Source organism: Taeniopygia guttata, chromosome 6 (assembly GCF_048771995.1).
Source record: "Taeniopygia guttata chromosome 6, bTaeGut7.mat, whole genome shotgun sequence".
Classification (NCBI taxonomy): Eukaryota; Metazoa; Chordata; class Aves; order Passeriformes; family Estrildidae; genus Taeniopygia; species Taeniopygia guttata.
In genome coordinates this window covers 23128128-23151588 of record NC_133031.1, presented here as the reverse complement: position 1 = coordinate 23151588, position 23461 = coordinate 23128128, and the positions used below count along the sequence as shown (strand labels likewise).

Below are 23461 nucleotides of genomic sequence, written 5' to 3'. Positions count from 1 at the left end.
GCATGTTGAGCCAGCAAGTTCTCAGCTCCCTGGGAGCCCCAGGGGTCACAGGAATGGACAGGCTCTCTAGGGGTTGGGAAGAGGCTCCAGGGCTCACAGGGAAAAGGCTGGTCAGGGACAGCTGAGGCTGCCCCATGCTGTCCTTCCCATTCCAAGGGCCAGGGCTCAAGCCGGTCGATGCTGTGCAAGCAGAAGCTGTATGCACAGCTCACTTGAGATCAGTCCCAGATCTGGGGATGCCAACAGCTCCTTTCTCTCCTGCACTGCTCCTTTCAGCCTGTGCCTCCCCACGGCCCCAGCTGATGCAGCTGCAGATAAACAGACGAGAAGAGCCAGGCAGCAACTCCCGGCTTGCTCTGCTGTCCCCTGGGAGGCACAGACATGGCAGCTTTAGATCAAGACTCTTCAGAAGCAAGAACAATCCCAGCTATCAGCAGAGAGCGGCTGGCTGGTTTCCTGCATTCACTCCGCTGGGTACAAGACATGGACAGTGGGTTTTTGGGCCAAGGTACTGGGACCACTGATGCAGAGCCACGGGATACTGCAGCTCCCACCAGCACTGGGCTGAGTTCCTGGGGTGTGGCCGGGCTGGGGGCAGAGCAGGCAGCAACAGGTGACCCCCTGTCCCAGAACTGGAAGCAGTAGGAGCCCAGCGCCACCCTGCTCTATGCAGAACTAGAGTCAGCCTTTAGGGTGTGGTATCTCCATGCCTGGGAAGACTCCCAGGGCACCTCAGACCACTCTAGCCCAGGAGAAGCTGAGCCATGGTCAAGTCAAATCCTACAGTACTATTCTGGGGTAGCTCAGGAACCAGTTCAGGTGGGATGCCCAGAACCATCTGCCCTTTCCTGGGGAGCATTGGGGTGCTAGCAGCGCAATGGGTCTCTGTCTCCATGGGTGGCAATCTGGAGGGTGTCCTTTGAGGGAAGCAGGAGCACAGACACAGTGGCTGAGGCAGGAGAGGACATGAGATAATTTTTCCAGTGGACAAAAAGAAGGGGGTCCTTCTTCAGCCCACACCTTGCAGTGTTTGGACTGTTTTACTGCTGCCATGGAAACCGCTGTGGAGCATCATTCTGTTGCACTGGCTGGGGTGACCAGGCCATGGCAGTTCCCAGACTTCCTCGTGCTCTCACACCAGAGTGGGAGAGGCTGGATGCTGCCTGCCTGTCACCATCCTAGGGTCACCATGGGGCTGTGATAGGATGGGGGCATCCCTGAGTAGGGCAGCAATGGAACAGAAGGGATGGAGAAACCAGGTAAGTGCTGGCAAGGGCTGTCTGGTGCCATTCCCAGACAAACTCAGCTCCCACGCGGCCAGGGGCTCCACGCTGCTTGGCCTCCCACAAACATAAATCATTTTCTAATTTATAACATGAATAATTGATTTTGCCTCCATAGCTGGCGATAAATCTCCTGTGCGCACATGCATAAGAAAATAATAATAATGAAAGCGATCAGGATCTGCTGCCATCGATTACCTGTGAGAGGGAACACGGTCCCCTGTGTGCCACATGAGGCTGGGATAGGGGCTGCTCCCCAGGGGATGCTGCGTGGCCCCACCTGATGTAAGCTTTCCTTGTCCTGCGCAGGGGCACCTGTCTGAGGTGGGATGACTGTACCTGTCCGAGTCTGAGCCCCTGGGGCTGTACTGGGATCCACATTGGGCAGTCAGGAAAGTCCAAGTACTTCAGAGTACCTCATCCATCAGCGGCCCCAGCCTTGTAGCTGCACCTAAGGAGGGATAAGGCGCTTGGCACAGCCCCGCTCACGGATGTCTCAGTGGCACCTTGCCAGGGTGGCCCGTGCCGGTCCCCTGTCCCTCGGCAGCTTCACAGTGTAGGGGGAGCTGCAGAAGCCGCCCTGGCTCCCGCTGCCCGGTCCTGGCACGGGCAGGCAGCGTGCACGCCATGGGACACTCCTCTCCCCGGGTCGCCTCTTCTCCGGTACCCGCACCATGCAGCCGGCCGGGAACCGCACCGGAGAGCTTCGGCTCGGTAGGAAGGCGGTCCTGGAGCGGGGAGTGGGCAGAGACCCGCTGCCCGTCAGCCGAACTAACCGGGGCGGCCGCACCGGCTTGGCCAGAGCCTTCGTAGGGTGGTGTCCCCACGTCTGCCCGCGCGGTCACAGCGAGCACCCGGTGTGTGACACCGAACGGTAACGGGAGACCTACGGCAGCCTCAGGGCGGCCACGCTCTGTCCACCACCATCCCAGCCACGAGCCCCCTTCCTGCGGCTGCGGGGAAGGACGGCCCGCCGAGGGGCCGCGGCACGGCGGGGCCGCCGGAGCGAGCACGGAGCGCGGCGGCGGCGGGGGAGGAGCGGCGGCGGGGCACGGGGCGGGGCGGGGCCGCGCTACGGTCCCGCACTACAGGTCCCGGCGCTCCCCACGGCGGGGCGGGCTCGGCGCGGCGGAAGCGGCGGCGCGGAGCGACGGGGGACCCGGCGCGGGCACTGGTAACGGCGGCGGCCTGGCGGCGGCACGGCCCGGCACGGCACGGCACGGCATGGCGCGGTGCTCGGTACCGGGGCACAGCGGCCCGGGGTGCGCACCCTGCCCGGTCCCGGCGCTGCCCCGCTCTCCCTCACCCTGGTGTCCTAGCCCTGATCCTTATCCCCTGTCCCAGCCCTGATCCATATCCCTGTCCCAGCCCTGATCCTTATCCCTGTCCCAGCCCTGTCCCCCTGCCCCGCTCCCCTCGCCCTGTCCAAACCCCGGTCCCCACCTGAAGTCCGAGCTCCCCATTCCGCTGGCAGGATAGCCGGACAAGGGCACATTGCAGCCCCCGCAGCTCTCCCCACCGATCAGAGTCACAGGGCGATGTGTCAGCCCCCGAGTGCGGGGCAGCTACACGGATTCCTGGGTGCTCGCTGTGCCAGTCTGCCGTGCCTTGTCACACAGGTGTCTGGTGCTCACACGTACTGGACACTGCTTTTCATGGCTGTTTGCAGGCCCCTGGCATCCTCGTGTATCCTTCCCACCACCTGCGAGCTTCTGTGTGCTGCCTGCTCTGCGGCTGGCACAGCCCTAGAGTGGCCCATGGCACCGTGCTGGTGACCAGATATGCCTCTTGCACATTTTGGGGTGGTCATCCCAGTCACTTGCTTTCTGGTGTACGTGCATTGTAGGGCTCTGGGCCTTGCCTTTCAGGCTGCTCTTGCTCCCTGAGTAGCTACTTTGGGTTATTTTAACTTCATTTTCCCAGGCTGGGTCTTGCTTTGTTTCCTGCTTACATTTCTTGGATCCTTTCAACCATGTCTTTCTGGATGGTGTTTGCAACAGCTCACTGCCCAGTATCATCTAATGACAATTCCTTATTCAAATAGAAATTTGAGAGATGCTGTAAAACGAGACCCTGAAGTTCAGCTAAGTTGGCTCTTGCTTGCCTTATCAAAAAACTTTGCCCAGTGATTCTTCTGAAATAACTTCTCTGGGCAAGCCAGTGTCCATCATTCATTGTAGAGGTATGCAGGCTCCTTTAACTGCCAGTTTTGTTCTGCACTGGGGATAGGAACAGGGTTTATCCTGTTCTCAGCTCTGGTTGTGTTGTCCTTTCTTGCAGAGAAAATCAGTGCCTTGTTTGTTCTACCCATCAGCAGGGCCCTGGTTTCTCCTTGGCAGTGTGTGTCAGCAGGTTAATAGGTTCATCTCCACACTGGCCAGGCTGGCCAGGTGACTGTGTCTGTGTGGACATGCTGTTTTTGCTTTTGCTGCAGCTGTTTTTGCAAGGCCTCTGCCTCATTTGCATTTTTCTGTTTAAAAACAGTGATTTTTTCCCTTTTGAGTCATCTTTATTTTTGAGACATCATTAATTTTCTCTCCCTCCTTGTTTATTAATAGATCTTTTCACTTTTGTGCTGATGCTGCCTGGTTATATTTGTAAAGTCCTTTGTATTCCCCTTAGCATTCTGGCTGTTAACTCCTTCTGCTGGTTTGTTGTCCCCTCCCTCTCCGGTGCCCCCCTGCAGCTGGGAGGGGACACTATTGACTTTCAAATCATCTTCCTGTCTGGAATGTTCCCCTTCTCTTGTTCCAGGTATCTCCTAAGAGCATCTATTCCAGGTGTCTCCTAAGAGTATTGCAAGTGAAAGGCACGATTGAAATCTCTCTCAGTGCCTTTGATGCTTTTGCCACCTCCTCACACATCCAGTGTTTGCTGTGGCTGCTGGAGAGCTCTTTCTCCTGGCAGCAGGGGACAGGAGGCTGCGGGGCTGCAGGCAGGAGTTGGATGGAATGCAGCTCTTTGCTCCTTGAATGCTTTGCTTTGCCTTGTTCCAGTGGCTGTGTTCATGCCTTTGCTCTGTGTCCACGAGGAACCCAGGTCCTTTCCTGGCCCCGTTGCCCACTGTTGGGCCAGGTGGCCGGGGCTGGAGCTCTGCTGAGAGCAGGAGAGGTGCAAGGTAGCCAAGACCTTTGACAGTCCTTGTCTGGGCTGCCAGGGCTGGTGTTATGCAGTTGGTAAGTGTGCCATGGCACGTGCCTGGCATGGGATGAGTCCTGCAAGTGGCAGGTTCCCCAGTGGAGCTGTTTAGAATCTGCTTGTACCTGCCTTTTTATTAATCTTGTTATTATAGTTATTTTTTTCCCCTTCAAAGAGCCCAATCTGCTGCAGGCTGTAAAGAGTGACATTGTGGCGTGCGAGCTGCATGCCAAGGCTGCGTGAGGTCCCCCAAGGCTCCTGGTCCCCCAGTATTGCCATCCCTGTTCACTGTCAAGGCTTTAAGGTTATCTACTCTATTGATGGGAATATGGATTGAGTGGAATTAGAAACCTCAAAGGCTAAAAATACAGCTCCCTGCCAGGAAATGCGGCAGCCTGCTGAGAGGGTGCTGTGTGGCACTGAGACTTCTCCAGGAACTGGCATGTTCCACATGAGCACCACAGCCCAGCATCCATGCCTGTTCCCAGGTTCCCTGAGCAGGACTGTGGCTGGCTTGCACTTGTTTGGGGGGTCCTTCCTTTGACAGGACAGGGGGAGAAATTGGGGAGAAAACGCTGCCCATGTGTGCTGCAGATGTTCACTGCAGGACAGGCTGGCACCTGGCTGGGCAGCTCACTGAGACCTCGCAAACACATACCATGAGCACAAGCTCCCCATGAGCAGGGTATTCCTGGGAACAATGTGAGGGGAGCCTTCAGGAAGCTCTGGCTGCCTCCTGGCTGATGATCCAGCAGCCTCCTGGCCATGCTGGGCTATGTTGTGCTGGGCTGGTGGGCTTTATGTGGCAGACAGCTGGGCAGCACCCCATCACCACTTTACCATGGTGCCATGGCCTTTTCCTGCTTGGTGCCAGAGTGCCAAGTTGTTTTGCTGGGCAGGTCCATAAAACATCTGGGGCAGCATAGGCCTTTTTGGGGATGCTTGTTGCTGCCTGTGTTTGTGGGGAAGACTTGGTCCCAAACTCTGGAAGTGGTAGGGTTGTCCTGCCTAGCGTAGTGTGAATGAGACCCAAAGCCAGGGCTGTTGCTCTGCCTCCCAGAGCATGAAATTAGTCGGTGCTGACCCGTGGCTGTAGCATTGATGAAGTGTTTGATAGGCTGGGGGCAGGAGCTGTGCTGCCCTGTGGGGAAAAAACAAAGCGCTGCGGCATCCCTGCCAGTGTGGGTCATCTGCCACCTTGCCGTGCTTCCTCCCAGGCTGCAGAAAGCAGCTCTTCCCCGGCAGTGTGTGGCAGGCAGAGGCAAAGCTGTGCAGGGAGAGGATGCTCCCAGCACCAGCCGTCTGGCTAATGCTGCACCATCTGCTTTGGAGGGTGAGGCAAGGTGAATGGCAAGTTTTTGAGGAGCCCATAAATCCTATGTGCAAAGGCTCTTGGAGGTGACATGGGATCTGCATGGAGCAATGCTGCTTCTGGTTGCTCCCTGTGCTGGAAACTGTCAGGAAGGAGAGCCTGGGGAGATCACTGACCCCCACAAGACATTCAGCAATGAGCCATGGCCGAGGACTCTTGGGCTTGGCTGGGAAAAGCCCTTCAGCAGAACATGCTTCGGTGCAGTTGGAAGCTGTCTGTGGTGCCGGGGGGCTTCCAGTGCCCCCTCCCCTCTGGCACTCAGCTGCCACTCGGTGAGAAAATGTATAATGCCTCAGTGTTGAAAAATGACTAATCCAGTTCTTGGAAGGTTTGTAGGATACGTTCCTTTCTTGCGGTCGATAAAGATAAAGGGGATCGTTCTGCCAGCAAAATTAGTGTATCAAAGATGGGGAGGGAAATGACAAGAGACAGAAAAATGGTTGGGGCAGCCCTGGGATGGTGCTCAGCATCACCACGGCACCCGTGCCTGCACCTTGTGTTCCTGCCCACCTTTGCAGCATGAGGTGCAGGCACAGGCACCGCGGTCATGCTAGGGGTACTGCCCTGCTGGGCTCTTCCAGTGGTTTCCAGTGAGCCATGAGAGACTCATCCATCATGCCAAGGCAAAGGTCTGTCCATCCATCAGGAAGAGGGGATGATGCCGTGTGGCATGGGCAGCCCCAGCCACTTTCCAGCCAGTGGTTGGCCTCCCCTCGCCTTCCCGGCACCACTGCTGGCTGTTGGTGAGGGGCCACGGAGAGCGTTCGCGCCTCGGGCAGGGGCTGCGTGGAGGGGATAATGTACCGGAGGTGCCTCGGAAATGAGAGCCTTGGATGGGTTCCTGGCCCTATTGATCTGCCGGCAGTTTATGCATCCTGACATTCATAATCTCGGTCGGCGCTGATGGTCCAGATTAATGGGCCCAGGGGCTGTCCATCCGTCACTTCACATTAATTACTGAAGAGGTGTTTTTCCAGTGATTTACCTGACAGCGGCCTGTGATGAATCCCCCTAAACGGAGTGGGCAGTGATTAATCATGGAGCCCCAGCCCAGCCCCACTCTGCCTTCCCCTCAACCACAGTGCAGCCCCCCGCACCATCCGTCTCCATAAACCCTGTCTGATGCATATTTATAGGGGCAGGGGGGCCTGGCCGCTTGTGGTGTGCCTGCTTCTGCCAAAGATGATGAAAAATAAATCTCTGTCGGGACAGGGCAGCAGGTGAGCAGGGCTGCATCATGCCATGGTCCTGCGCCAGGGTATCCCTGCGCTGGGGTTTGCTTTCTGTTGTTCTGTGGCTGCCTCAGGCTTCTCTGTGGTTTTTGATGCTGAGTAGTGCATGGTCTCAGTGTTCTGCTTCAGCTGCAGCATCTGCTGGTCCCAGGTAGCAGCTGCTGGAGCGGAGCAGGTGCCCCAGTGATTCTGTCAGGATTTCCCTGCTTCCCCCAGGCTAGATGTGGCCCACAAGGGCTGTAGGGCTGTGGGGAGCAGGGCTGGGTGCTGGGACCCGACTCAGGGACTGGGAATTGAGCCCCACTGTGCGCTCGGCTGTGGGGCTGTGGGGCTGTGGACGGGACAGTGACTCTGTTCTCTCCTTGGCAGGCACTGGTGGCACCATGCAGCAGGAGGCGGAGGGCGGCCGGGCGCGCCGCAGGAAGCCCGACATGGCGCTCTACGTGCCCAAAGCGCGGCGGGAGAGAGAGGCACAGGCGGCAGGAGACACACGGGCTGGGCACCGCCGGGAGCCTGAGAACCACCGCCTGGTGCAGGACTCTGGCTGGGCCAGTGAGGGGCAGAGGAGAAGCCCCCGTGCCAGAACACAGGCAGGCAGAGCGGCAAGGAGGGAGAACAAGGTGGATGCTGGCCCAAAGGAGCTGCGGACAGCCTCTGCCAGGCAGAGCCATAGGACGAGAGGCAGCTGCCCTAGTGCACTGGAAAGCCTGGAGGCATCACCCAGCATGTGTGAGCCGTGCCCAGATCCAGCTGTTGCTCAGCCCTGGGACAGGCAGGACAAAGCATCTCATGAAGAACCTGGAGAGCTCAGCCATGACCACAGGATAAGGACTGAGCCTGACCCTCCATCCCCACAGAATGCCCAGGCTGGGGCTGTGAAGGCTACCCCCGAGCCTGAGGGTGACCCCACTAGCCCAACACCTGCTGCTAGCCCAACAATGGTTTGTCAGACAGGCCTGAGTGACATGTTGGAGCACTTGGGGGACAGCACTCTAGATCCAGCTGGGTGCCTGTCCCAAAGCCTGGGAGAAGCTGTCCTGCAGTCTGCAGGGGTGGGCAACCATGGAAGGGTGCCCCAGTTGGAGGGGGAGACAGTGGGTCTGAAAACCTGGGAGAAGGAGAGAGAGGAGGAGAGGTCTCTCCTGGCAGAACAGAGCAAGGCTTGCACCTCTGGGGTGCCAGAGGAAGAGGAGACGTGTGGAGGCAGAGCTGAGCTTCCTGGGGAGAGCACCTTGTGTGCACCAGGAGCCAGCTGTGAACCTGCGTTCCTGAGGGGCAGCATGGGCCATGTTCCAGTGCTCCCAGGGGAGAGCACTCCACAGCAGGGCATGGGCAGCCCATCCCAGCTCCCGCCTGTCATGGAGGAGAGCGCTGCTGGTGCTGGGGATCCCAGTGGGGAGGGTGACCTGGTGCCTGCTGTAGTGGAAGCAGGCAGCACTTCTGCCTGCACAGATAGCGGTGCTGGATCTGAGAGCAGCCCGTGGGAGGGAGCACCTCTGGAAAGCTGTGAGCCCCTGGTACCCCTAGAGCAGCTGTGCCACGGCATGGAGGGGATCTCACCTGCATCCTGGGCCAAGGAGCTGGCAAGGCCAGATGAGGATGTGGGCTTGCTGCAGAAGCACCAGGAGGCTGAGAAAGAAGAGAGAGGTCTCCACAGCAGCTCCCCTAAGGAAGGACAGGCCAGTGCCAGTGCTGAAACCCTGAGCCAGACCAGCCCAGGTGCTGAGGAGAGCTGGGATGTGCTGTTCAATGACGATGGGGACTGCCTGGACCCACGCCTGCTGGAGGAGGTACTTCCTGCAAGCCATTGTTTGTTGGGATTGGTGGGGGTGTCTGTTCCTGTGTTCTCTGAGGTGGGTACATGGGGTGGGTGGGCTGCACCCAGGTCATGGTCAGCCTAGCTGGCTGTGCTGCCTGCTCTTAGAGCTAGCCTTCCCCTGTGCTGCTGAAACACCTGGGATCTCCATCTTCCCCATCTGTCCCACCCCATCCTGCATTGCTGGGGAAGGCTAGGGTGATCATCCCTCTGTAGTACATAAAGTGTGCCCAGTAAAACCTACTGAAGTGATTTAAACTGCAGCTGCACCCTCATGAAACCAGGGCAGGTGATAAAGAAATGGGCTGAGATGTATGGGATCCCATTGAAACAGCAATGGATGTTTCCTTGAAACTATGGCTTCTTAATCAGCTGTGGCTCATTGCCATTCCCTCCTGCACACATGCTGCTGAATTTACTACAGTCGGCTGCTTAGTGCCAGGACCCACACGGTTTTGCTGCCATCCACGAGGAAAGCTTGGCTCCTGCAGCAAGGCTGGATATCCCTTATTGCATTTTAAATCAGTAACGTCAAACTGGTAATTTTCCAAATGACGTTAATGTACCTGAGGAAACAAACAATGTTAATACCGTTACATCCAGCGACTGCCTACCCCTGGCTTGGAAGCAGGGTGTGAAGTGATGGGTGGTACCTTGATAACAGCATCTGTGAAGGGATCAGATTAACTCAAGAGCACTCTTACTGAGGGGCACAGATCCCACCTTGTCTGCAAGGCCTTGCTTGGGCTGATGTGTCCTCTTGGAGCCTGGCATGGTGCTGAGACGGTGGGACACAGAGGGCTTGCATCTGGGGAGATGTGGAATGACGTTGGGTATTCCCATCCTTGCATGGCTGTGCTCCCCTGAGCCACTGTCCCTCACCCTCCAGACTGGAGACTGTGGTGAGTGCTGGTGCGAGGAGGACAGCACTGCTGCTTGAGGTAGCTGGTGCGGGTGGCATTGGCTTTCTGTGGGCTGTTGCATGGGCATGGCTTCGCCCTCAGGGGAGGATGGTCAGGGAGGATCCCTGTTACAGTGTGGCCATAGGATGCTGTGGGCAGGGTTGTGTTGTGCAGTACAGGTTCTCACTCCAAGGAGTACCTGTATTGGCTCCCCTATGCACAAGCTCTGAGACAAGTTTGAGCTTTCCAGGGAGCTTCCCAAAATGGGTGAAAAAGAACCTGAAATACGGATTTATCAAAAGTTGCCATCTTTGTCCCCTGCAGATTCCTTCATGGCGCCTCCTGAGCCCTCTGAGCTCCCAGCAGGTGGATGTAGCTGCCTGGGGATGGCGCAGGCTCTTGGGAAGATGGAGCTGTTGTTAATTAACATAAAGAACAAGAAAATTAGTAATGTTTTCCTCGAAACCGAATCCTTATGCAATGCAGATAGCTGGCAGAGAGCAAGATTTATGATGTTCTGTGTGGAGGAGAGATTTCTGATAGCGGATAGCTCTTTAATCTAGCAGGAAAAAAACATCGTAGTGAGCACCATTGGCTGGAAGCTGAAACCAGACAAATTCAGAGTAGAAATCAAGTTTGAACACAGAGTAATTAAGCACTGCGACCGTTTCCGTGCAGGCTCTGTGGGCTCTCGGTGCAGCATGGCAGGGGCTGCGATGCGTGTGTGCGTGCCCAGGGCACAGACCACAGACCAGCAGCACAGACCCCTCTGGCAGGAGTGTGTCTTCAGAGAGCAGCGAGATGTGATGGACAGGCGTCATTTTCCCTGTCATCTGTCTGTCCATCCATCAGCAAACCCTCCCCAGGTCCCCATGGCTGGGGACCTCACCACGGCTCGCAGTCCCTGCCCTGCCCCATGGCTGGAGCTGCTGGCTCGCTGTGTGCTGGGCTGGCAGGGCTGCAGGACCTGTTGAGCCATGCCCGCTGCGTGGCCAAGCCCTGCTGCCAGACGCCTCCTGTCCTTCCTGCCCCGCCACACTTGGTGATTTGTGAAGGTCAAGGGCTGCTCTGGCACTCTGTGCTCCTGCTCTCTAATCATCTTCCCAGTGCCTGGCACTACCTGAGTGCTCTGCTCCCTCAAGCAGCACTACAGGGCTTAATCCTGCCTGGGAATGGCTCCCTGGCTTCCCCCGGGCAGGCGCAGGGTGCCTGATGAATGTGCTGCCCTGTGCAGGGGTGATGGCAGGGCAGGAGGCTCTGCTGGCAGTGCTGGCTTGTCCTGTGAGCTCCATAACTCAGCTCTACCCTCCACCAGCATCCAGCCTCTATGGCAGCACCCCCTTACCTGCCATGAATTCATCTTCCCCGTAAAATTGTCGGAATGAGCACTTTTTATCGACTGAGCTGGCTGGGATTTATGGACTCTAACCTTGCAGTCGTGGTGTGCTCTGCTATGATCGCTTAGGGGATCGGGGTGGGAACCAGCCTGAGTTATGTACCCATTTCTTGGCATCAGGCCAGCCCCACGCTCCAGTGGGAGCAGGGAGCTGTCAGTGGCTTTGGACTGCACCTGGCCTGGTGTCTCAGCTGAAGCAGGACAGTGAATCTCCTTAGCCACTGGCACGGCATGGTTTGGAAAGCACGGATTCAGCAAGTGATGCAGGGCAGCTCACTGGGCAGAGCATGGTGCAGGGTGACCAGCTGGAGCTGGCAATGCTGTGGGACAGAGGGAAATAGGGAAATGCACCCTTGTGTTGTGGCAGCGGGAGGCTGCTGCCTGTGTTTTGAAATAAAGGCTGAAAAATGCTCAAGGTAGAAAAGCTCTACAGCCATCATCTTTTAGGGCTGGAGAAAGTGCTCCGCTGTGAGGTATTAAAGGTGCACAATCCATTTTATCAATAAGAAGATTGAGAAGGGACTTGATTAACATTAGTAAGTGCTGTGATGGGGAGGAGACCAGGGACTGAGGGTTCTTTAATACAGCAGAGAGGCAGAACAAGAACTGCTGGCTGGATAGTGAAATCAGACAAATTCAAATAAGAAATAAACCATAAATTTCTAGGTGCACAGGTGATTAACCAGCAGAACTTGCTCCTCAGTGGAGCACTGTCTTTTGCATTTTGGCCTCTGGGGTGCTGATAGGCTGCTCTGGTGCATGTGCTGCAGCCATGGCGTGCTGAGCCTGGTGCTTCCATGTGGCAGAGAGACATCAATCTTTCCTCCTGGCATTACTATCCTGCTCCGTGTTCTTCCCCTAAGGTATTTCAGGTCATCACATCACTGTGGAAGGAGGGGTTTGCTTGGAGATGCATGTGCTGTTTCACCCTTGCCATTCCTGCCATGTCCTTGACCTGGCCACAGAGCGTGGCAAGTGAAGGGATGCTGGTAATGGGAAAAACAAGTGCATGGTGTGAGAACCCTGGCTGATAACTCCTAATTCTCAATGCCATTAATCCATCTGCAGTGCTGGGGTGCAGGGGCCTGGACAACTTTCTGGGGAGCACTTGCCATGGTTTGGGAACTGCTGTGAGGCAGGAGGGTGTGGGTTGCTCAGTGCTGTGCCTCTCCTACTACTGCAGCTCTCAGGGGGTGGGAAGCACCAGGAGAGCCAGCAGTCACCCCGCTTCAACTACTATGGGGCCGAACCTGCTGCTCCAGACATCAGCGATGATGAGCTGCCCCACGTCATCGAGATCTACGACTTCCCCTCGGATTTCCGCACCGAGGATCTGATGCGTGTCTTCTGCAGCTATCAGTGAGTCTGCCAGCACGCTGTCCCTGGTGCTGGGGTTCCCTGCCTGGGCTCTGTTCCAGATGGCTGCCCATCAGGTGTCCATGCCTCACTGACCTTCCCTCTCTTTGGCAGGAAAAAAGGCTTTGATATTAAATGGGTGGATGATACGCACGCCCTGGGCATCTTCTCCAGCCCCATAACAGGTACTGCTCCTGGTTCAGCTGGGGATGGGCAGAGAGGAGGCATCACCCTCCCGCAGCCAGATCCTGGGCACGGGGCTGACCCTGCGCGTGGGCATGCTGCTCTCTCCCTGCAGCACGCGATGCCCTCAGCACCAAGCACCTGATGGTGAAGACACGCCCTCTGTCCCAGGGCACCCGCGCCTCTAAAGCCAAAGCCAGGGCATATGCTGGTGAGTGGTGCTGCCCTGTGCCAGCTTGTGCCATCGTGCTTGTGCTGCAGCACAATCCTGATAACTGGGGAGGGATGGGGCAGCCAGCGTGGCACCACAGCTGTGGCGGCCGCCCTGTCCCTCCCAGAGTGCCCCACTAATGTCCCCCCTCTTCTCAGAGTACCTGCAGCCAGCCAAGGAGCGCCCTGAAACATCAGCTGTCCTGGCCAGGCGGCTGGTGATCGGTGCCCTGGGGGTGCGGAGCAGGCAGACACCAGCCCAGAGAGATGCCGAGCGGAGGAAGCTGCAGGAAGCTCAAGGTGAGTTTTGGGTGCCTGGAGGGGCTGCAGTATAGGGGGGCCTTCCTCATGCATGCTCTGTCTCACAGGGTGCTGGGTGAGAGGGGCCTGCAGCAGGGAGGACTGCAGCCACTTCCACAGGGAGGTGGGGTGGTAGGTGTGGCATTGACCCTCTTGTCTCTGCAGAGAGGAAGCGCCTGGAGAACAAGCAGCGGGAGGATGCCTGGGAGGGCCGGGACTGAGCCAGGAGGCTGCACTTTCAGCCCATGTCCCTCTCTGCAAGCAGGCAGAGTGCTCTGTGTCTCAGAAGTGGGACAGATTCTGCACTGCATCCAGAAGCACCGGGCTGCTTCACCCAAAGGGCTGAGCAGCACGTGGGCTGGTTGGTGCTGTGGGGATGCTGTTGCTGTCAGGCAGCACTGCCCACCCTGCCCAGGGCAGAACCCCCAGGGCTGCCAGTCACAGCAGGAGCAGCAGCAGGATGCAGGGAGCTCAGCAGAGAGCGTGGGGGGCTGTGTCGGGTGGCCCTGGCCACCTGGAAGGGCCTTGTGAGTGAGAGTTTCTGTCCTTTATTTTGCTAATAAATGCCATTTATTTTATTTGTTTGTCTGGGTGGTGGCTCCCCGTTCCCTTCATACCAGGGGGAGGTGTGTGCGTGCCTGGGGCAGCTGCGCTTGGTCCGCAGCGCTGTGGGGATGTCCACCCCTCCCAGGTGCTGGGTGTCCCCAGCGGGTGTGGGGGATGTGCAGGCAGGAGGGATCGGGCAGGACGGCAGGCAGGAATGTGCTGGCAGGAACCCTGTTTACTTCCGCGGAGCAGCTGCAGCCCTGAACAGCGGGGCCCTTGTCAGAGCATGGGCAGGGCCATGTTCCCGGCCCCACATGGGGCTCTGATGTGGCCATGCTGCCAGCCATGGCAGGCTGGGGGCTTCCTGCCCTGCCCCGGGGTGGAGGCTGGCACCTGGGACCTGCCTTTGGCTCTGCTTTGCATCATCTCTCAGCACCTGACAAACAGCCCTGTGTGCCCCAGCACTCCCACCCTGTAGCTCTGCAGGCTCTGAGCTTTTGGGGCCTTCCACAGGAGGTGAGGATGGGGATGATGCTTTTCTGCCACCGCTACCAGCAGTTTGCATGCTTTTGGTCGCTGAAGAGCTCCTGTGGCTGCCCTGTGTCCCCTGGCTGTCCCCCAGCTTGGCAGCAGTGGAGCTGGTCATGACCCCGTGGTGGTGGCTGCCTGCCCCTGCGCCGTCCGGCAGCGCTGCCAGCTGGGAGCCATCTCGGCTGCTGTTCCCGGATGCTCGTGGCTTGGCCGGTGGAAATTTCAGGAACCAAAGCTGCTCTCATGTGGAAAACATCTTCCCCGCCATCCGGCATCCCTCAAAGCCCGAGCCTGGCCGAGTGAGCCTCCACCAGCACGTGCCTTGCCACGGTCTCTGGCCTCGGGCCCCTCCAGTGCATCACCACCGTTCTCAGCAGCAGCTCCACGTGCAGGGACCATCACGTGTGGGTGCAGCCTGACTTGTCCTGGGCTGAGGTGGGTGCTGACAGCCCCCCACCCCGAGCTGGTGCCTGCCAGCGAGGCAGGAATGGACAGAGGTGTGCCAGGAGAGGGGTGGCACTGCCCCGTGGCTGGCAATCTGGGGAACAGACAGTACAGAGTGTGTTGGTGACATTCCCTTTTATTTCCTGTTGTAAGAAAAAAGATAGAAACCACGGGAGGTAAGAAACAGAGAGCAAGGGCACCGTGTTCCCTGTGTCCCCACTCTGTGCCCAGGAGCAAGGGCTTTGAGGGACAGAGTGACCCTACCACAGCTCCCATGTCTGGGAAGCTGCCAGGACAGCCTGGGAAAGCCCAGCATGTCAGCTGCATACACTGTGGCTGCTGGGCTGGCTGCCAGCCATGCTGCCACAGAGCTGGCTGGGTCTTTTTGCATACACAGGGTTAGCCAGTTCAGGGCCAGGGTGTCCTGGCCCATGGGGACCACTGATGGCAAGCCAGAGCTGCTTGATGCCAGCCATGTGTAGACAGGAAGGGAGTTGGTGGCCCTGGGTGGCACAGGGGGAACACTGCCCGGCTGGGGACACATTGCCTAGACCAAGTTGTTCCCAGCTGGGGACTGGCTTCATGATCCTAATAGGAAAGAGTGCAGGGAAAGGAGGAGGTGATGGTGGGATTGATAAAGGAGTAGCCCCTCTTCCACAGCACAGCACCCTGCTCCCAGCTCATAGAACCTTTATTGAAGACAGGACTGGTGCATGGATGGCTGGGGACTGTCCTGAGTCTGCTGGAGCATGGGGGGCTGGGCAGGCTGAGGTAGTTGTCCTGGGGGGCCCTGGGGCTGTGGAGGTGAGGCCTGCTGCAGTACTTGGGCCACTCTTTCAAATCCCGCTGGCAGCACGGGACTGGGCACCCCCAGGCACTCCCTGCCAGCCCTGGCGCTCATCTCCATCCTCTGCAGCAGCATCAATAAATACAAAAGTCCGCAAGTCCCTGAGCTCAGTCTGGTGCTGCCGGGGCACAGGGGCTGGGGTGCGGGAGCTGGACTCTCCCGTGGCGCTGCTGGGACCCCGCCGATGCCAAGGGTTCACACGAGGTTGTTGGCCAGGCGCTCCCGTCTCTCCAGATCGCTCACCACGTCAGCACCGTAGGCATCACCTGGGGAGAGCGATGATGTGGGGGTAGGTGTGCGTGTGGAGGCACTAGAAACCTGTGGCACCCTCAGACTCATCACTTCCCTCACCCTGCCTGCCACAGCCCCTATGCTCCCATCCCTCCTTACTTGTGTGGCAGCCGTGCATCCAGACACGCTGCCCATCATACTTGCACTGGCACCTCATCACGTTGTTGGAGAAGTCCGACTCAGCCACCTCATGCTTGGGGTTCACGACCACCTGGGGAGGGCAAGGGGCAGGGCTGGGAGCACCTCTGCTATGCCCTGGCCAGGCAGGGCTGTGGCATGCACAGCAGGGTACAAAGCAGCACCCTGATGTGCAGGGTGAGGGATGCTCATGGAGGGGACTCCCCAGCCCTGAGATCTGGTAGTTTGGTGTCTCCCATCCCTCCATGCCCGTACCTGGAAGGTGTAGCTGCCCGGTGGCACATCGGTGATGTCAATCCACTGGCAGTCGATGTCATGGCGGTAGGTGTCCCAGCACCCCACACTCACCCCCTGCTCACCAAAGTTGGCACAGGCGAAGCGTCGCTGAAGACCTGCAGCAAGGAGGGGAGGTGAGGGAGGCACAGACAGAGCCCCTTTGGGGAGCAGAATGGGGCCCACTGTCAGCTCTGCAGCTAGCACCTACCTTCAGGGCAGTTGGTGTCCTCCAGGCAAAAGCTGGCCTTGTGCCCCTCGGCCACCTTGGAGCCATTGAGCGTCAGCAGGTCATAGTGGGTAAAGACCTCGATGCTGTGGAAGTGTCTGTGGGGACAGGGGTTGAGCACAGGACCAGTGCCTGGCCAGGGAGCGTGTGGCTGGGCCAGGCAACCCCGGCAGACCTTCCTGCAGAGCAGCACCCAGGGGCTCAGCAAATTACAGCTCTGAAGCCAAATAAAGCCGTAATGACAGTGCTGGCTCAGACGTTGTAACTACCCCGGGTGGGACAGCCTCTTGGGGATGGGTGCCACCATGCCCTCCTGGCCCAAGGAGAGGGCAGCTCCCTGCCAGCCCCTCCTATGGGCCACTCACCGGTGGCACTGGTGCCAAGTCCAGGCATGACGCCCCATCCTCGGTCGGAAATCGGCTCTTCCCAGGTTGTGGATCTGGGAGGAGAAGCGAAGAAGGCGGCGGTGGCCATAGGGCCACTGCATGTTGTCAGCAGAGCGGGAGAGGCAGCGCTCCTCATGGGCGCAGTACAGCAGCCCCAGGGGTCGGTCCTCCAGGTAGGCTGTCTCCTGCACCAGCTGGGCGTTCATCACCAGGTCTGGGGCGTCTGGCACGGAGAGGATCAGCAGAGATTGAGAAGGTGATCCCCACCCTGCATAGCACCCCCTACTCTCCTACAGGAGAAGGGGGGTGCCCCCTCCCAGCAGTACCCCATGGGCTCCAGCTACTCACGGGCAGTGCAGGTGACCCCTGCTGAGAAGCGTCCCCCGCCGCTGGGGCAATGGACAGGGCCATGGCGCTGGCACTGCTGCAGGGCCAGCTCGGTGCCGGCACAGCGCACCCCACTCATCACAACCTGGGTGGCACCGGGGCTGCCTGCCCAGTACCACGTCTCCTGAACAGAGGAGGAGCACAGTGCTTGGACAAGTCCTTGCAGCCCTTGCCAGCTCCCATCTGCCTCCCCTCCCTCTTCTCCTGCCTGAACACTGCCACCAGGATTTGTCCCCCCACCATCCCATCCCAGAGCTCAGGGCCACACCAAGCCCACGCTATCCATCCTGCAGGACCCCTGCAGTTCTGGCCCCAGGCTGGTACCCCACTCACCTGGAGGGCATGGCTGGCAAAGCCCAGCCCCAGCTGCCTGCAGACCACCATGGCCTCGTTCAGGCCCCACTGTGCACCACACACTGCACCCCACTGCAGCTGGCCCTGCACTGGCACCAGCACCTCCACCACGCCTTCCTCAGGGTTCCGGCCCCCAGCCAGCCGCACCTGTTGGCAGAGAGGCGCTGAGCTGGAATGTGGCACAGACTCTCAGCTCTCCCACCCCATGCTGCAACGGGACGAGCAGCCCCGCACATCCAGCTGAAACGCCTCCCTCATCTTCCTCTTCCTCCTTTCCTCCCTACAAGACCAATTTGCCACCAGATCATCCTGCAGAACCCCATCAGGGTGCTGCTCTGTGTCCCCCCATCCCCTGGGTCACCCCAGGGCTGCTCTGATCATCCACACTGGGCATAGAGCTTGGGGAGCAGGGACTGTGCAATGGGGCTGGGGTTCAACAGGCCACCATGCCCTGGGGAGGAGGCAGGGGCTCACCTGGCTCTTGAAGTCCATGTAGGGCATGTGGCAGCGGACAGCAGCGTCGGCCTCGTGCCGACACCCGTTCTGCTCAGCATCCTGGAAACGACACTCACCCAGGGAGCGCTCGTGGCCAGTGCACTGTACGTTGCTCATATGGATGGGCCCCAGACCTAAAGCACAGGAAGGGTCAGTGCTTCCTGCTCCATGACCATCCTGGAGCCGGACCCTCATCCTCCTTCCCCTGGTCTGGGCATTCTCTATGGGAATGGGGCTACCCATGGCAGGAGCAGTCAGGTTAGCCTCATCCCAGGGCAGACTGGAGCTGTGTGAGCATCCCAGGATTCTCCAGCAGGACCCATTAAACCGGTTGATTTCCCCATCATACCCCTCCAAGCCCAGACGTTTCCCAAGTCCATGCTGTAACACCTGCCTCACCTTGTCCCATCCGGGCTCCCACCAGGGCCTGCTTCGCTGTCCCATAGCCCAGCTGCCGGCACACCACACTGGCTGCAGTCAGGTCCCACTGCTTGTCACACACGGTGCCCCACTGCCCGTGGCGTAGCACCTCCACCCGGCCCTCACCAGCGTGGGTGCCCGCTCGCAGCCGCACTGGGAGCACCTGGGTACGGAGAGCAGCCAGTCAGCAACCCCAGGACACAGCCAGCCCCCTCCTCAAGTGCGAATGGGGTGGCTGAGTGCTGCTCAGCCCTGGGACTCTCTGTCAGTGGGAGAGGGTGTAGAACTCTGCAAGGGCTCACCTTCCCTGGGGCTGTCTTGTTCTTGCCCTTGCCCTTCTGGACAGCAGGGCCAGGGAGACAGCTGACGATGGCGTGCATGCCGTGGGGGCAGGCGTGCTGGCGGGGAGCTGGTGGGGCCATCTGCACAGGGCAGCGGGCCAGGTGGGGCTCTGAGCCCTGACACCGCACCTTGTGCACCCAGAAGCTGTTCTTCTGGCTGAGGGTCTTCAGGCTGCCAAGGCAGAGGAGCAGGGCCAGGGTCAGCTCGGTGCCAGGGACTCTCCCCCACCCAATGCTCATGCTGCGTGCCCATTCAAGGTGCCCTGCCTGCCATGCACATTGCTGAGTCCTACCTGGAGTTGGGGTCCTTCAGCTTCCTGTTCCAGAGCTTTCTGTGGGTGTACAGAGCCAGGAGGTAAGGGAGTATGCTGACACTACCCAACTCTGAGCCCCCTGCCCCATCATTTCTACCCTCCTCGTCGGGAGATACGTCATACTCTCTCCCCAGTGGCAATTACTGTGCCAAGCCCGTCTATACCATGTGTCCCAGCGGGACTGTGTGACTCCTGGCACCGGTAGGGTCTCATTATGTGCTGTATTTATAGTTCCAGGCTGAGACGGGATGGGAGGAACCAAGGAACACTCATCTTTCCTCTCCTTTCTCCCACACTTTACCAGTCATGATGGTGACCATCCCCAAAGACCTCTGGATGCTGCTGAATCCAACTCTGACCCTTGTCAAAAGCCCAAGAAGGGGATCCAGGCATGGCCAGGCCATACCAGCGCCTCGCACACCCACCCATATGTGCAGCCCTTCTCTGACCACTCCCCCAGTCTCTCGTCCCCGCCGTGTGCCCAGCCAGGCCCCTGCCCCGCATGCCCGGGTGCAGCGCGTGTCCCCCGCGTCCCTACCGGTAGAAGCTGGTGTTGATGTGCTTCTCCCGGGGGAAGCCCAGCATCCCGCAGACCACGCGGCTGTTGTTCCTGGTCCAGTTGGCATCACACACCTGCCTCCAGCGCCCGTTGTGCTTCACCTCCACAGCACCCTCCATCACTGGCATGCTCAGCTTGGCCCGTGCCAGGATGGGCTTGAGCCGCACCTCCTCCAGGGTTAGTCCCAGCACCTGCCACAGCGGGCGTGGGGTGGGCGCGGGGCTCCAGCACCGAGGGCAGAGCGTTCAGAAAAGGGGCCAGGGGAAGGATCAGTGGGACCTGCTCCAGTCACCCCGGTGTACCCTGCTGGCCACAGGCGAATGCCATGGGTCCTCACTCACCTCTCCCAGGTGACCAGAGGTGGTGGCCTGGGGGGAGTTGCCAGGCAGGCGCTGTCCTGAGCACACCACACCAGCATCCTCACCGTGGTGGCAGTCACTGATGCCCCAGCCATTGTGGACACACTCTGCCAGGGAGCCTTCGCCGCCCCCGCATCGCACGTTGTCCAGCCAGATGGGGCCTGGGGACACAGCGGCAGAGGCCCCATGCAGCGGTGCAGACAGCCCTGTGTGGAGGCTCCCACAGCCAGTGGGAAGCACACTGCCCTCCTCAGGACCCCCTGCCCCCATTCCCCACCTGCCCCCTACCTTCCCCTTGGCCGTAGGTGGCACTGTGGGTCCAGGTGATGGCTGCAGTGTAGCCCAGCTGTCGGCAGGCGACCGTGGCCGCATGGAAGTCGAAGCCGTCATCACACACGGTGCCCCAGCGCCCCTGGTACAGCACCTCCAGCCGGCCTTCTCCAGCTGGGCCCCGGGGTCCCCCCAGCCGCAGCTGCACCGGGGCCAGCTCCTGCCTGCTGCGGGCCACCCAGCACAGCACCAGCACCAGCAAGATGCGACTTGTGCCAGATGGCATCACCATCACGGTTCTGTTAGTGGATGCCTGGGGACAGACCAACAATGAGTCCTTGGGGATCAAGGAAGAATGGGGGTGCAGCTGCAGCCCCCCTCTGCTGCAGGAGCTGGGCAATGGTGGAGGGATCTTGTGCCCTCTTGCACGGTGGTGTCATCCCTGTCCCTGTGCTGTGGGGGATGCATGGGCTGGTCCCTGCCATACTCACAGCACACCACAGCCCTACACCCTTCACCAGGTCACCCAGCTCTGATACAGCCCTCCTGCGCACTGACAGCCATGGGCAGCCTCATGAACACTGGCCTCTTGTTGCTTCCTGTCTGCCCCATGTTTCGGGACATAGGTGACAGCCCCACAGAGCCCCCTTTCATCGTTCACCTGGATTCTCTACTGAACACCAGGATTCCTCCCCATCTTGCACACAGCCCGGTCCCCGTCCCCTCACCTCTTCCCCTGCATCCTCATTCAGAGCATCGGTGGGATTGCTGACCCCCCTCCAGGTACCCAGAACCCCGCTCCCAGGGCCACCGCTGGCACTCACCCAGGCAAGGGATGGTGGTGCCGGACCGGCAGCGGTGCGGGACAGGCGGTGGAGAGGGACACGGTGGTGGCGAGTGGACGCAGCGGCAGCGCTGGCGGCAGCGGATCCCGCAGCTCCTGCCTCCCGCTGGGCACCGCCTGCAGCCGCTTTTATGGTGCGGCGGGATGGGCCGACCCGAGGGGGCCCCCCGCCTCCCCGCCTCTGGTCTGGAGCCCAGCCCTGCTCCCTGCCCACCCCGGCCCTACTCTGCTTCACCGCACACTGGGGCAAACCCGTTCCTGTCCCAAACCATATCCTTTCCCCAGCCGGGAGGATCTGAGCTGTCCCGGACAGTCCCTACCTGCTGTGAGGCTGGACCTCCCCCGAGTCCAAACCCCTCGGTCAGGGATGCTCCCCTCCCTGGGCTGTCCCGCAGCCAGGCACAGCATCGACTTTCTGGAGATGACGAACTGCTATGCCGGGGACACTCCTTGCAGCTTCCCACTCACGCAGTGGTTCAAGTGGGTGCACAGGCATAGGATGCCTGGAGGTGCTGCAGTGTGGCCAGGATTCGGGGGCAGAAGGACCACGGTACCATGAGCCCGGAGCACAATTCTCCCAGGGCTTGGGGCATCATCTATGCCATCCACGAACCAGGCTGGCTGTGGGGGTCCTCAGGCTCAGCCCCGCTCCGTGGGACGTGGAGACTGGTGATGCGCGCCCCCCCCCGCCCCGACTTGCCCCGGGAGCAACCTCCGGCTTGGGGTGCCGCCAGTCCCCGGGGCACCCTGCTGCCCACACGGCCGCCGTGCCCCGCCGGGGATGGGGATAAACAGGAAACCCTGTGCCCCGGCCGTGCCCAGGGACCGGCCAGGAATGTGCCGGTGGCCACCGGACTGTTTGTTTGGAGTCAAAGCAGCCGGATCCTGCCGGGAGGAGCCAGGATCAACACGGCCGGGAATAGCCCGTGAGCTCATCGCCACGTCTCGCAAGGACCTACAGCACCTCTGGGTGTGCAGGGATGCACAACCCCGGGTCCCCCTCGCAGGGGACTCTCATCGCAGCCCTCTGCCTGGGCCGGGATCAGGGCAATGTCCTGAAGCCTCTGCTGCGAGATGAGTCATGGGCCAGCCCCAGAACGGAGGCTGGAAAGCCCTGGGGAAGGGCAGGGTTGGGGCCAGCAGCGGAGCCCGTGACTCATTCGTCTCGACGTTTTGGAGATCAATTGCTTAAGTGTGAAGCCGGGAGCCTCCCCCGAACTCCTCCCCCGGCAGATGCTGGCAGGGGCGCAGGGCAGGCGGGTGCTGGGTCCCGCTCCCAGCCCTGCCTCTGCTCCAGGGGACAGCAAGGAGAGAGAAGTGGGGGGGCTGCTGGGCTCTCCCACACCTGGGACCCCCCAGACTCTTCTCGCAGCAGCACGGGCACCTTGTCCTGCCGCTCATGTGATGGTGGCGGGCTGGAGGTGTCCCCTTTTGCCCTGAGGTGTCAGCCAATGAGCCCCTCATGTCCCTCGGGGCTCACTGGGTGCCAGCACCTGCGATCCCGGGCAGGCAGCGACGGCAGCAGCTAAAAATACGCGGCCGGCAGCAGGGCAGCCCCGGCGCGGGAAGCTGTGGGCGGCGGGCGGGCGTGCGGGGCTATTCTCAGAGGGCTGCGGGACTATTCCTGGCCGGTCAATATTGATTCAGCCAGCTCAGGTGCAGCAGCTCACCCTGTCAGCACCGTATTTAGGGCCCGGCAGGAGGCGAGGCGGGCGGCTGAATCGGGAGCATTGTCCGGCGGAGGAAGAGGGCAGGGAGAGGATGTGAGCTCTGTAATCTGCAGGCAGCGGCTCCCGGCAGCAGCCCGGGCGAGGGGCACACCCCGAGCCTGCTGTGGCCGAGGAGTGGCCAGCACGGAACATCTGCCCAGGGGACGGCCCAGAACACGTGCAGGCGGCTTCCGTCGGGAATAGGAGCGTGTGTGAGGCACGAGGGGACAGCTGCTGCTCCCGGCTCCTGTGGTTTCTGAGCTGCTGGGCACGTGTCTGCTGAACACAGCCACCAGGAGTCGGGCACTGAGGACAGCTGGGGACTTCAGGTACCAAAGTAGTACCCAGGCAGGTCCCTGCTTGTTCTCAGCACTTAGGATGGTCTGGACCTGCCCGGAGCTGTGAAGCTCAATACAAACAGCCCTGCATGCACCTGAGTCTGCATCAATGAGCAGAGGAGAGGGTGAGGGGCTCTTTGTCCCTGTTCACTACTCTGAAATGTGCCTGCGCTCTCTGGCAACTCCCCCAAGGCTGCA

General features: G+C 59.9%; 2 protein-coding genes across 2 annotated transcripts; one reads left to right on the top strand and one right to left on the bottom strand.

Moving 5' to 3' along the window:
- The first annotated feature begins 1957 nt into the window (after positions 1-1957).
- R3HCC1L (R3H domain and coiled-coil containing 1 like) lies at positions 1958-13766 on the top strand. The gene is made up of 8 exons (XM_030276212.4): positions 1958-2157; positions 2216-2457; positions 7395-8815; positions 12323-12498; positions 12610-12680; positions 12794-12889; positions 13048-13188; positions 13354-13766. The coding sequence occupies exons 1-8, from the start codon at positions 1958-1960 to the stop codon at positions 13407-13409; spliced, it is 2403 nt and encodes an 800-aa protein (XP_030132072.4). The 3' UTR covers positions 13410-13766.
- A 1063-nt stretch (positions 13767-14829) lies between these two features.
- Positions 14830-21338, bottom strand: LOXL4 (lysyl oxidase like 4). The gene is made up of 15 exons (XM_030276211.4): positions 21197-21338; positions 20391-20685; positions 20085-20263; positions 19723-19934; positions 19164-19202; positions 18832-19042; positions 18509-18692; positions 18089-18243; positions 17594-17761; positions 17222-17384; positions 16853-17096; positions 16470-16585; positions 16241-16377; positions 15947-16058; positions 14830-15822 (listed from the first exon to the last, which is right to left on the bottom strand). Exons 2-15 carry the CDS (start codon positions 20662-20664, stop codon positions 15752-15754), a joined length of 2265 nt encoding a protein of 754 aa, XP_030132071.4. The 5' UTR covers positions 20665-20685; positions 21197-21338; the 3' UTR covers positions 14830-15751.
- Between the last annotated feature and the right edge of the window lie 2123 nt (positions 21339-23461).